General features: G+C 48.1%; 2 protein-coding genes across 2 annotated transcripts in view; one reads left to right on the forward strand and one right to left on the reverse strand.

The window, feature by feature from the left end:
* LOC133355025 (A disintegrin and metalloproteinase with thrombospondin motifs 7-like) overlaps positions 1–12,033 on the forward strand; it is a 49,399-nt gene extending 37,366 nt beyond the window's left edge. Inside the window, exon 23 of the mRNA XM_061572281.1 lies at positions 11,932–12,033. Coding sequence (XP_061428265.1) covers positions 11,932–12,033 — 102 coding nt within the window. The remainder of the gene's footprint in view (positions 1–11,931) is intronic.
* LOC133355212 (dual specificity mitogen-activated protein kinase kinase 1-like) overlaps positions 5,534–12,957 on the reverse strand; it is a 54,633-nt gene continuing 47,209 nt past the window's right edge. The window contains exon 11 of the mRNA XM_061572575.1: positions 5,534–12,667. Coding sequence (XP_061428559.1) covers positions 12,557–12,667 — 111 coding nt within the window. The 3' untranslated portion in view covers positions 5,534–12,556. The remainder of the gene's footprint in view (positions 12,668–12,957) is intronic.

The following is a 12,957-nucleotide window of genomic DNA, read 5'->3' on the forward strand; positions in this document are numbered from 1 at the left end:
AAGCAAAAAAAAAGTTTCGTTTTAGTTTCATGCATATTTAGAGAGCCCAAAAGACACAGCGACCTCAGAGACGTTTCAACAGGACCCTTAGACCCGCATAGAGAGATAGGGGGAGAGAGAGAGGAAGGGTTGGGTGCAGATGCAGTACTTGTCGTAGTTAAACTTTTTTTTTACAAATATGCACATAGAAAACAGGGGGAACATATACATAGAGTAGGGAGAGAGGGGGGGGGGGGGTAGAGAGAGGGGGGGGGGGGGTAGAGAGAGGGGGTAGAGAGAGAGGGAAGAGGTAAGACGAGCAAAGCGTGACATCTTTTATGAAATCTTTCATTTAAAAAGGGGGGGGGGGGCACACAAAGCAAAGCATTGAAAAAAAACAAGAAAAAAACTAAATGATGACCGAAGCAAAGTGCCGACTGCACCGAGCATCTTCTTGTTTCCTCTGATCGTAAAAAAGAGAGAGAGAGATCCGTGGGGCTTGCGGAGAGACGAGACTCATGCCAAGATCTCTAGACACAAGCCGATTTATTTTTTCTTCTTCTTCCCACTTCCTCCCCCGCCGACTTCCCCTTCGCTGAGCGAGATTCCGCGCGCCGCCACCGAGGGTCGTGAAACGTCGTCGATTGTTGCATAGCCGCTCACCGCGACAGAAGACAACAACAACAAACAAACAACAACAAACAACAACAACAAACAGGGCTATTGTTTTTTGTGGGTTTTTTGCCACGTGTAGAAAATGCTTCGAGCGATAAATGCAACGCGTTCGGATGGTTTTTCATTTTAAAACTTCGGAATTAAAAGGCGGTGGGGTTGGGGGGGCTGTCACAGCGGCGTGGTTACCGGTCTGCGCCCGCAACCCGGAGTAGTCGCCGGTTCGACAGCAGTACCCGGTGCCGCGGTGTAAACGGTGGTGAATAAACCCTCCCCGCCCCCCAGACTCATCTCTGTGGGGGGGGGGGGGGGAGTGTTGGAGGGAGTGTGTGTGGGGGGTGGGGATGTGTGGGGTGGGGGGGTGTGCGTGGGGGGTGTGTGGGGTGTGTGGGGGGGTGTGGGGGGGTATGTGGGGTGTGTGGGGGGTGTAGGGGGTGTGTGGGTGTGTGGGGGGTGTGTGGGTGTGTGGGGGGTTAGTGTGGGGGGTGTGTGGGGTGTATGGGAGTGTATGTGGGAGTGTGTGTGGGGGTGTGTGGGGGTGTGGGGGTGTGTGTGGGGGGGGGGGGGGTGTTGGGGAATGTGTGTGGGGGGTGTGTGGGGGAGTGTATGTGGGAGAGTGTGTGGGCATGTGTGGGGTGTGTGTGGGGGGTGTGTGTGGGGGGTGTGTGTGGGGGTGTGTGGGGGTGTGTGTGGGGGGTGTGTGTGGGGGGTGTGTGTGGGGGGTGTGTGTGGGGGTGTGTGGGGGAGTGTGTGTGGGAGTGTGTGTGGGGGGTGTGTGGGGGTGTGTGTGGGGGTGTGTGTGGGGGTGTGTGTGGGGGGTGTGTGGGGGTGTGTGTGGGGGGTGTGTGTGGGGGTATGTGGGGGTGTGTGTGGGAGTGTGTGTGGGGGTGTGTGTGGGGGTGTGTGGGGGTGTGTGTGTGTGTGTGGGGGTATGTGGGGGTGTGTGTGGGAGTGTGTGTGGGGGAGTGTGTGTGGGGGGTATGTGTGGGGGTGTGTGTGGGGGTGTGTGGGGGTGTGTGTGGGAGTGTGTGTGGGGGGTGTGTGGGGGGTGTGGGGGGGAGTGTGTGGGGGTGTGTGGGGGTGTGTGTGGGGGGTGTGGGGGGGAGTGTGTGGGAGTGTGTGTGGGGGTGTGTGTGGGAGTGTGTGTGGGGGGTGTGTGGGGGGTGTGGGGGGTGTGTGTGGGGGGTGTGTGTGGGGAGTGTGTGTGGGGGGTGTGTGTGGGGGTGTGTGTGGGGGGTGTGTGTGGGGGTGTCTGTGGGGGTGTGTGGGGGAGTGTGTGTGGGGGGTGTGTGTGGGGGTGTGTGGGGGTGTGTATGGGGGGTGTGTGTGGGGGGTGTGTGTGGGGGGTGTGTGTGGGGGTATGTGGGGGTGTGTGTGGGAGTGTGTGTGGGGGAGTGTGTGTGGGGGGTATGTGTGGGGGTGTGTGTGGGGGTGTGTGGGGGTGTGTGTGGGAGTGTGTGTGGGGGGTGTGTGGGGGGTGTGGGGGGGAGTGTGTGGGGGTGTGTGGGGGTGTGTGTGGGAGTGTGTGTGGGGGGTGTGTGGGGGGTGTGGGGGGTGTGTGTGGGGGTGTGTGGGGGTGTGTGTGGGAGTGTGTGTGGGGGGTGTGTGGGGGGTGTGGGGGGGAGTGTGTGGGGGGTGTGTTGGGGAGTGTGTGGGGAGTGTGTGTGGGGAGTGTGTGTGGGGGGTGTGTGAGTGTGTGTGTGGGGGGTGTAGGGGGTGTGGGGGGTGTGTGGGGGGTGTGTGGGGGGTGTGTGTGGGGGGTGTGTGGGGATGTGTGTGGGGGGTGTGTTTGGGAGTGTGTGTGGAGGGGTGAGGCAATTCTCCACAGACGCCGCTGGCGAGAGGAATGCCCCAAGTCGCGGTGCTAAATATTTACCGGAGACCAAACCCGTCAGGTCACCCCGGTGTCGCAGCTGTATATGTTACGCGTGAATCAGTGCTGAGTTATTGTCCCCCGTGTATACACAGTGCACGTGTGTGGGGACACACACACACACACCACACTTGAGATTCCCGTACCGCCGTTGAAGAGGACTGTGATGGAAAGGTCAAAGTGATGTTCTGGCTTCAAGCGATGGCCTAATGTGCTCATCGTCTACTCTTCTACAGCATCCTGACTCAGTCATGGATATTTGGGGGAAAAAAATGTTTCATGGCAGCACAAGACAACTGCCGTTGACTCTTCTCATTTCAAGTTTGTTTCGCTCATTTTTTCCCACCACGGAGAGAACAGTTGCCGGATTAGGCTCGTGCCGGGGCCTGTAGCATCTGTTATAAAGGGGTCCTGAATAAATAAATAAAACTTTTACATTAAAACACACTTTTTTTTACTTGCATAGTAAAGTAATTGTAATTTTTCATTTGCTATACAGCCAGATAATACGACAAATCGTGAAACTTAAACACTCAGTCGTTCATACAAGTTGAAGGCAGTATAGTACTATAGTAATAGAGCAAGTGCAGAATCACTGAATCCGAATTGATCGCTTGAACGCATTTAGCGCGGGGCCCTTGAAAGTGCGGGACTCGTAGCAAATTCTAGATACTAGATTTGAAGCTTTCGTGACTGCAAGGATTCATACTCTTAGGTTTTTCGGTAAAGTCACATAGGCAAATAAATAAATAATAAAATATAATTGAAATAATAATAGAAATAAAATAATAAATCACGACGTTTCGGAGGCAACACAAGTCTCCGTCATCAGGTGGGACCGTCACAGCCAGATTTACTGTCTATTATTATTTCAATAATATTTTTATTATTTATTTTTTTACCTACGTGACTTTACTGAAAACCTAAGAGTATATACTCGTAGCAAATGTAGCTAACTTTGCTCCTAAGATAATCCGACACTGCGGAGGGATGATGATGATGGTCTCAAGTCAACCCCTAGCCAGGATTTGAATTCTAAATCTCCCATTTTCGAGAGCCACTCTCTCTCTGCCGCTGCACCACGTGACCGGTGCTGTTAGCAAGCGCCCATCGTCGTGATTATTATGATTCGGACTCGATCGGTCCATGAGTGAGTTTGTGTGGCCACCGTCCTCTCTCGGTGCTCATTTTGCTCCGCGCGCCTGCACAAGTCACCTCACGACCGAGTTAACATCAGGGGGAGGCCCTGGACCGGTTCAGTTAATAACCGATTCGTCACCTGACGTTGGCCGTGGCTGTGGATCACAATCGACTCCAAATGTACAGCTGGCGTCAGGGTCGAACCCACGACCTCCTGTATACCAGGCGAGGTAGTTACCATCTCGTCCACCCTTGCCCCTGATTGTCCTTCACGCGCCTCCTCCACATAGACCGATCTTGCCACCTCTGGTGAAATTTCATCGGCAATTCCATTCAGCTCCACCTCCTCCTGTAACCACACCAGCCCACCTCTTTCTCTACCCCGCGTTGTGCTAGTCTATTCCCCCTCTATCCGGCCAAACGGAAGCTTCTTGGTGGAGGTTGTGGCTGGGCATGCGGGGGGACATGACCCGGACAACGCCAATGCAACAGCCACGCTGCTGTGAGCCTGCCCTCTGGTGGACAAAAGTGCTCATGACAGGAATTGTCACCACTTACCGATCTGCCGATTGCTGCTTGTGTCGGCAGCGGTGCACAAACACACGCAGCAGCAGCAGCAACAACAGCTCCACACACACACTCGTAAACAACAACAACACTTTGTGAGTGGCCTATACATGGCAGTGTATAGGCCTCCGGATGGCGTAGAGGCCACTAAAATATTAACCTGAGTTGCGTGCCATGCTGTAATTGTCAGCACCCTCGTATGCCGTGCTGGCCTTGATAGGTGCTCGCAAACAGGATTTGCCCCAACAGTCCGTTAATGGCGAAACGTGGAATCTGTATTTTATTGGGATCGTACTGCGATGGCTTGAGAGAGACATTCATCCAGTAGTGAACAGATCACGGCTGACAGTTACTGAATTACGAGGATAACGGAGGATAGGTTGTTGCAAGCACGCAGGTGACAATCTTGGTATGCCTTTTTTATTTTAATTAACACTTCATATTAATTGTTAACAAATCAAGTCCACGGATAAATGGAATGAACAATATAGCAATGGTGACAAGTTTTCTAACCACTTTTCAACTTCACACGAACAGTAATGACATGGTTTAAACATCGATCAAGCGCGCGCTGTCCGGGAGACGACATCAAGCAGTGCCGGATTATCGTAGTAGCAGCAGTAGCTACATATGTAGTAGTAGCTACTACAAACGCTACGGGCCACGCACTTTCAAGGGCCCCGCGCTAAAATGCTTTCAAGCTATCGATTCCGGTTCAGTTATTCTGAACTTGCTCTATTACTATAGTACTATACTGCATTCAACTTTTATGAACGACTGGGTGTTTAAGGTTAGCGGTATGTCGTATCATCCGGCTGTATAGCAAATGAAAAAATACAATTACTTTACTATGCAAGTTACACATTTGTGTTTTTTTTTAATCCTTTATATTACGTTCACTTGCTTGCTTGCTTAGGACCGTGCAAATCTTTCGGTCGTTTTTTAACCCACTTCCCGTGATCCAATCGAGCTGACATTTTGCACACAGACTTGTTGTGCGTGACAATTTATTTTCGTGACATTTTTTCCCCAAAATTTTCAACATTTTAGGAATTTTTTTAAATATTTAATTACCAATTGCTTAATGGTGGCAGGCAATCATTTGACCCATAGGTGGCAGCCATCTCAAGCCAGAGGACGAGAGGACTCTAGCCGCCCGTTTCAAAGACCAATGTGGGCTGGGTTGTGGCCCATTGAACACGTACTGTAATTTATTTGCCACGCATATAAAGGATTTCTAGTGAAAAACTTTGTTTTTACGGGTTAATTTTTTTTATCAATTTAGGGCCACTTTACAACATATGCACCAGGCCCCGCACTAGCTTAATCCGGCACAGCAACCAAGGGTTCCTTCGCTTTGATGTTAGCAAAGTTCATTCTCACCGCTGCGATACGTTTACAGTCTCCTTTCGATGCCATCAGTTTGACACGCAGTTGGCTTTTGCGACCAATATTATTCGTAATAAATGTTTTAATTTTCTTGGGATACGATGGCGTAAGTGTAAATGCGTTGTTAACCTACGTCTGGCAAAATCGTCCGATGATGCTGAATGTAATTACCAGCGAAACGTCCCGGTACTCTAATAGTAAATATTGTGGATTTACTCTCCAACACCACCGGGTGGGCTGTAGTAGTAATTGGCACGTGTTGTTACCGTGACCAACTTTACTAATTGTGGCGGGTTTAACGACACATTTATACTCACGCTAACCCCAAAAAAGCGTTATTATGAATCTTGATTCAGCGTTTCTGCTCCCCAAGATTTTAATTCAACTGCCCCCCCCTCCTCCTCTCTTTTGTTCTATGGACAAAGTGAAATTAATTAAACGAAACCTTTATATTTCAGTCAACCCCCCCCCCACTGGCATTTGAAGTCGTGACATCAATGCCAGCAACGTAGAAATTATTTTGGGACAGACACCGCAGCCCCCTTTTTAAATCCTTTATATTAAGTTCACTTGCTTGCTTAGGACCGTGCAAATCTTTCGGTCGTTTTTTAACCCACTTCCCGTGATCCAATCCAGCTGACATTTTGCACACAGACTCGTTGTGCGTGACAATGTATTTTCGTAAATAAAAAAATCCAAAATTTTACACCTTTTAAGAAAATGTTTTTTTTATATGTAATTACCAATTGCTTAATGGTGGCAGACAATTATCTGACCCATAGGTGGCAGCCATCTCAAGCCAGAGGACGAGAGGACTCTAGCCGCCCGTTTCAAAGACCAATGTGGGCTGGGTTGTGGCCCATTGAACACGCATATAAAGGATTTATAGTGAAAAACTTTGTTTTTACGGGTTAATTTTTGTTTTGTTTGAAGGACATCCGCTCCCGACGTCCCAAACTTCCTTTGCATCACGGCCTCTCGGTCCACTGCCGAATGAATACTGCACCTATGTGCGCCACGCGCATCCTCCCGCGTAAGACGCGCGGCATCGCCTGAACTCGCGCGGCCCTAAAGGGGCCGTCCATAAATGACGTCACGCGATTTTGGAAGATTTTTGACCCCCCCCCTCGTCCCAAAGTCAGACCCTCCCTAAAATATGACGTCACAAAGCTCTGCCCCCCCTCCCCCCCCAAAACCATATTTCCATTGTGAAAATAAAACATGCTTCAAATCGCCTTAAAACGATTGTCATTGTAGTGCGTATTTAATGTGGCGCTGCACTCTGATGTTGTAGGAGTGTTGCTATAACAATTAGTGTCGTTATAACAATTCTATATTTATTTAAAGTTGCGCATTTTGATGTGACGTCACATTTCTCCCCCCCACGTCATTTATGGCCGGCCCTTAACCTGTAAAACGCTGACGGGCTTATTTTGTTACTTCCCAACACAAGGCTGGCCTACGACGTACAAACTTGTTTTATTCTACCCCCCGTCGGCAAACGGGAATGTTTTTTACCACCGTATTAAAATTACCCATGCCGCCTCGCGGTGCCGTGACGTCACAAGCCACCACGTGTCACCGCTGCCGCTCCGTACCATCCACGGGCCGTGACCAGCCGCGATCTCGATCGATCACAGGGGACTGAGATCTCCTAGAGACCATCGTGTACACATGGATGGATGCGCACCAAGGGTGCTCATAACGAACTAATGCGTAAAGTTCAGAGACTTGTTAAGCGAATCCACTACTATATAAAACTTAGTGATTTTTTTTAGTAATTGTCAAACGATCTACATTTTTCACCCATCTGTATAAGATCACCGTGTTCTCCAGACCATGAGCAGGTTCCTCATCTGTACTGTATTTAAAAGCGAAAGTTTGGAGGTGCATCTTTATAACATCCCCGTCAACCTATCCGGTTTACCCGTATTCGTGTACAGGGACATTTCATTTTCAGGTCAATACGGGCAACAACTAAACAGTCTGTTTGTTTCTCCCTTGTGATGGAACGTTATAGGATGAACGTTGAGATGTATAAGGGCACGGGGTGACCAATAAGGTCTGAATTCATCTGTAATAATGTAACTACTGATAAGGGATTAATGTTATACTCTTTGGTTCTTTCGGTAAAGTCGCGTACATTAAAAAAAATAACATGAAAATAACTAAATTAAATCACATTTAATTGATTTTAGTTATTTTCATTTTACTATTTTAAAATTAAATCACATTTAAATTGATTTAATGTAGTTATTTTCATTTTATTCTTCTTTTTCATCTACGTGACTTTACCGAAAAAACTCAAAGAGTATGGATCCTTGCAGTCACGAAAAGTTCAAATCTAGAATTTAATGTTATTATCAGGTAGGAGTGCGTGCGTGTGGCCGGATCTGGAGAGCGTTACTGATGCAGGACCACAAGTTTTTTTTTGTTTATGGGGTGCGTCTTAACTTTACCAGAGCGTTTCATTTAGATAACACTGGTCAACAAAAAAAAAAATTCTGGCCTGGACTTTTGCAGCTGTTTTAGACTAATTTCAGGGTGCCGATTCCAAATCTGATCTCAGATTTGCTCTATCACATCTCATTTTTATGCTATCGGCATACCCCATTTTCATTGATTTTACCCGAAATTAACTGTCACTTATTATTGCAAGTTGTTGCGAGTCAGTGACTGCTTAAGTGTTAAAATATGGTGCTGTATTTTTAGGATAGTGTGTTTATAATATCATTTTATGTAGATATCCACATTTATTTAATATTTTTCTTCTGCAATTTTTATTGAAAAATGCAATATTTGATATCTCAAAAACCTGATGTGATAGACAAAAAATGATGCCAGATGTGAAATCAGCACCCCAAAATTACATTAAAACCGTTGGAATACCTTATGCCAGAAAAAGTGTGTTGACCAGTGTTATCCGAAGAATGTGATAGATCATATGAGGGGTGAATTATTCCTCCAAAGTACCTCCAATCTGAGAGCTTGTTCTCAAAGCGATGTCAACGACGACTCCTTATACAGAAACAAAATTTCGCGTCACGGGCCACCGTGTGACGTGACCATTTGATAACTTTCCATCGCAACGTCATCTTTTTTTTTGGTGGTGGTGGGGGGGGGGGCTGCAGTGCAGTGTTTTTTGGAGGAAAAATTGTTCACGGGTCGCGTACAGAGATTTGTTGAAACTGTCCGGGAAAAAAAAAAACACGCACTGGGGTCTGCAAAAAAAATGGCAGAGCAGTAAAAATGTGTTGAAGAACCCATTCGTGTGTATGCTGGGTTTCATCCCCTCTTGGGTAGGGGGGGGGGGACGACCAGTACAGCAAATTCTTCCTTTCACACGAAGCAAAAACACTTTCACAAACGGACTTGGCTAAACATCCCAAAAGGTAGCAGCAGCAGCACCCTTCCTGGAAATGATCTTCAGACTCGGTGAGGCTTTAATGGATAAGTGGCATTATAACAAAAAATTACATTATTAATGAACAAAACCATTGTTATGCACGAACAACAAGAGTGAAATGTATAAAACAAACGAAGTCTCAGTTGGCTATGCATGCCCCACTCTCACACTGAGCGCTTGCGTGTTTTTGAAAAGTTATCACATAAGCACACTCCTAGTTAAGCTATGCACTTTAAAATGTGAATTGAACTCATTTTTTTAGAACTGTCGTGTGTTTAGTTTGTCCTTCCCAAGCACGGTTTTGCTGCGTACGGTGCAAAATAAGTTCGACATACATTGTGGAATGGAGATTGTGTTCCATTAAAAAAAACTTTCCATGCAGATTTTTTTCTGTATCAAGACCAGTGTTCTCCACCATTTGGAACTGAATTCATGAGCCACGCACACGACATTGACACTTTTTTTGAAGACAGGATCCAACTCACGTTTCGGAATTTTGTTCAGTAAGAGTTAACAACATTCTTTGTAAAACTTGTCAGAATGTTAACTCCATTATTATTGGTCCGATTGAATCCCCTATTGGTCCAAAAGAATCCTGTTCCATCAGTTTGTTTCTTTCTGCCAACCCCCATATCACGAGCTTGAATCACCGTATTATTTCTCTCGAATCATCATGCACTTGTTCCCGCAAAATTTTCAGGCAAAAGTTGGGAGGTGCGTCTTTATAGCCGGTTCGAGGTACGTGGTGCGTGCGTGTGTGATTTGCATAATTGTCGGCACAGGTTCCGGGAGTGTGGAAGTATCTTACAATCCGGTAGGAAAACCAACCTTGTCGCAGCAAAGCATGGTACGGTAAACGTCAAATTGCCATGGAAATGTAAAACCGATGCGGCAATGCACGCGAGCTACGAAGTCGGTTTACAAGAGGCTCTCGTTACGTTACATAAACAACCAAAATCCTCAAAGTGTGCGCAGAGTAGAATTACTCCATCTATAATAAATGCTCCACCCCGGCAATAATCAATTCCCCAGGGTCTTTGTCTTGCAAAAAAAAGAAAATAGGGAGCAATTAATTTCAATTAGTTCTTGCCTGGTTAAATAAAGAATATCGACCAACTGAAATTATAATAATATACATCTAACCTCTTTTAACATGAAATTATGTGGACTTCTCGTATGCCTTCAATATAATTACAAGTCTACAGTATATCATATTCTGCGCGGATTATATTCGGCTCGCGGAGATATTGGTCCTCTCCTCGTCGTTATTTATGGCACCTGGTAGGAATTCCATTCTCACATTGCACAGTCGCGCGCGTCACGTGGGCTCCTCCGTGTTACAATGGCCGTGTCGAGATCTGCGGGCCCCCTCCCCCCCCCCCGTGCATCTGCTGCAGCTTTCAGGGGAGGGGGAAACAACGCATTTTGGATCCATCTTCTTGGTTCTTTCGGTAAAGTCACGTAGAAGGGAAATAATAAAAATAAAACATAATAAAATAATTCTCACGACGTTTCGGCCACAACGCAAGCAGACGTCCTCCTGTGTTGTGGCCGAAACGTGAGAATTATTTTATTATGTTTTATTTTTATTATTTTATTACTTCCCTTCTACGTGACTTTACCGAAAGAACCAAGAAGATGAATCCCTGCAGTCACGAAAGCTTTAAATCGAAATTTTGCATTTTGGATCGTCCAGGACAATTCCCGATAATCTACACCGCGCTAGCTGTGCGTCTTGGCGCTGACGACGTCACCCGACTCTACGACTACGGCGGCGCGTGTTGGGAAAATCTGCAGACGTCGTTTCGGCGGCACCAGTTGCGGGGGTGGTGGGGGGGGCAGCCGCGTGATTTTTTACGATCATCTGAAAATTCACACGGACACGGCCTTTGGATACTTCTCAACTTCAGTCATCTGAAACTCTGAAAGCATTCCCCGCAGATCCTAGAAAAGTGATTGACACCCTATAGACACCTCGCTGATTTCGAATTACCCTCTTCTCAACAGCCGATTGGATTTTGTGAAAGCGATGGCTCCTCAATGTTACAGTAACGATGGTATTATATCGAGATCGGTGGGAGAGATGTGTCATGGCTTCGAAATAAACTATTTTCTCCAAATTTGCATTGTTCTGGGGTCTCCTATAAACAGATTAGCATGTAATATATGGGACTGCAAAGTGGCGGCACAAAAAATGGACCGAATCCATCTGTGCTGAGCTCGGAGTGGTGGAGGGGGGTGAGACCCGTTGAATGTCGATGGCTTGGCCGCTACGATTACCACCCAAGTCCCCATACGCAACGTCGCACCCTAATTGTACCACGCACATTTTACTCATTCATCAAGCACGACGGCTCTCCGTTGTTAATGTGCGCATTGTATTCTTTTCAATGAGCAGGGTTAGCAGCCCTGATATTATGAGTTCAAACCCCTAACCAGATGACTAAGGCCCATCATCAATCCCACTGCTGGATGGAGGCCTCCCCAAGCCGTTGCCATCGCCCATGATCCTGCGACAGAATAATCGACCCAGCACATGGCAGGATCGTGAGAGACGCTGACCGCTCGGGTAAGCCTGCCAAAGGAACGGAACTTCCGCGGATATCTACTGCACCCGCACACCACTGCCGTAGAGGGAGGTGGGGGGGGGGACAGGGTTTGGGAGTGGGAAGCCGGATTGACCACTCCTCCGCAAGTGAGCAACAGAAGCAGCCTCGGCAAGTTGCATCAGCAGTGTCAGCGCCGTGATCGCTAACACCAAATAAACATGCGAGAGCCGCGCACAAAGACAAAGATCGCTCGCGTAGCCCGACAGATGGACAAAGATCGCCTGACAGACCGTTGGAGCAAGTGTCGTGAGCGAGCGCCTAATTAAGGCTTAGAATGGCGCATGAGGTGTGGCTAGAACCACGCCCGGCCGCCCGAGTTCCGACATAGGCCACCGCCGATGCTCGCCGTGGCCGCAAATCAAATCCAGGTCACCGGGTTTGATGCGCAGGTGTGCTAACCACAACACCACCGCTCCCCTTACAGATACAACACATATCTGTGCACATGCACGCACGTGTCTGTACGGCCCCATGTTTGTGTACGGAGACTGATTTCCCACTCCTCGACCGCTCCGGTTTGATGTCCGTACGAGAAGATAAACTGGCTGAGAATCAAACTCGAGTCGCAGGCTTCCGTGGCGCAGTGCGCAAACCGCTGTGACACCGCTCCCCATAGCCACACGTACTGTTGGGAGCAAGTGTTGTTGTGTTTGCGTGCACCTATTGACACGCACACAAATTACGCGGGAAAAAAAACAGATTTGAAAAATGTAACGATGATCACTTTTGAGTCAGATTACGACTTTGCGTGCGCCTTAAGCCGCCCAACAACGAACGGCGTCCCGGGGAGTTAGGCAGTGTTGTAGCAAAGAGATTTTGGACCGCGGTGAGTGCGCGTGCGCAAGCGTGCATGCGCAAGCGTGTAAGTGCCCACACGCGCGCGCGTGTGTGTGTGCGCGCGCGTGTGCTTGCATCGTCGGATCAAGCGCTGGTGTGCGTAGGGGTGCTTGGCTGGTTGAGGCTCATGGTTTTGCACAACCATCCGGCAAAATCCACTTCCTCGGCTTCGGAGCGCTTGATGAATGCGTGCGTCTGTTGGGAGTGAGAGGGAAGGCAGGGGGGGGGGATGAGGCGAGACAGGTTAGTGCGTAGGAGGCGAGAGATGGGGGGATGAAATTGAGAGCGCACTCCATCGCACAAACTGTCTCGCGCAGGGGGCGTAAATTTACACAAGACGGCAAATATGTCCACGCCTCTGTCAGCAAGTCTGGATGCCAGCCACTCTGCCTCTATCTTCGTATTGGCTTCTTTGTCCCGTGTCTCTCAGACAGAGGTCTATATGAATGAATGACTGTCAGAAAGTCTTATCTATGGTCCGGGCA

The sequence above is a fragment of the Lethenteron reissneri genome, chromosome 50 (assembly GCF_015708825.2).
Source record: "Lethenteron reissneri isolate LAM-NWPU_2019-01 chromosome 50, ASM1570882v1, whole genome shotgun sequence".
Taxonomy (NCBI): domain Eukaryota; kingdom Metazoa; phylum Chordata; class Hyperoartia; order Petromyzontiformes; family Petromyzontidae; genus Lethenteron; species Lethenteron reissneri.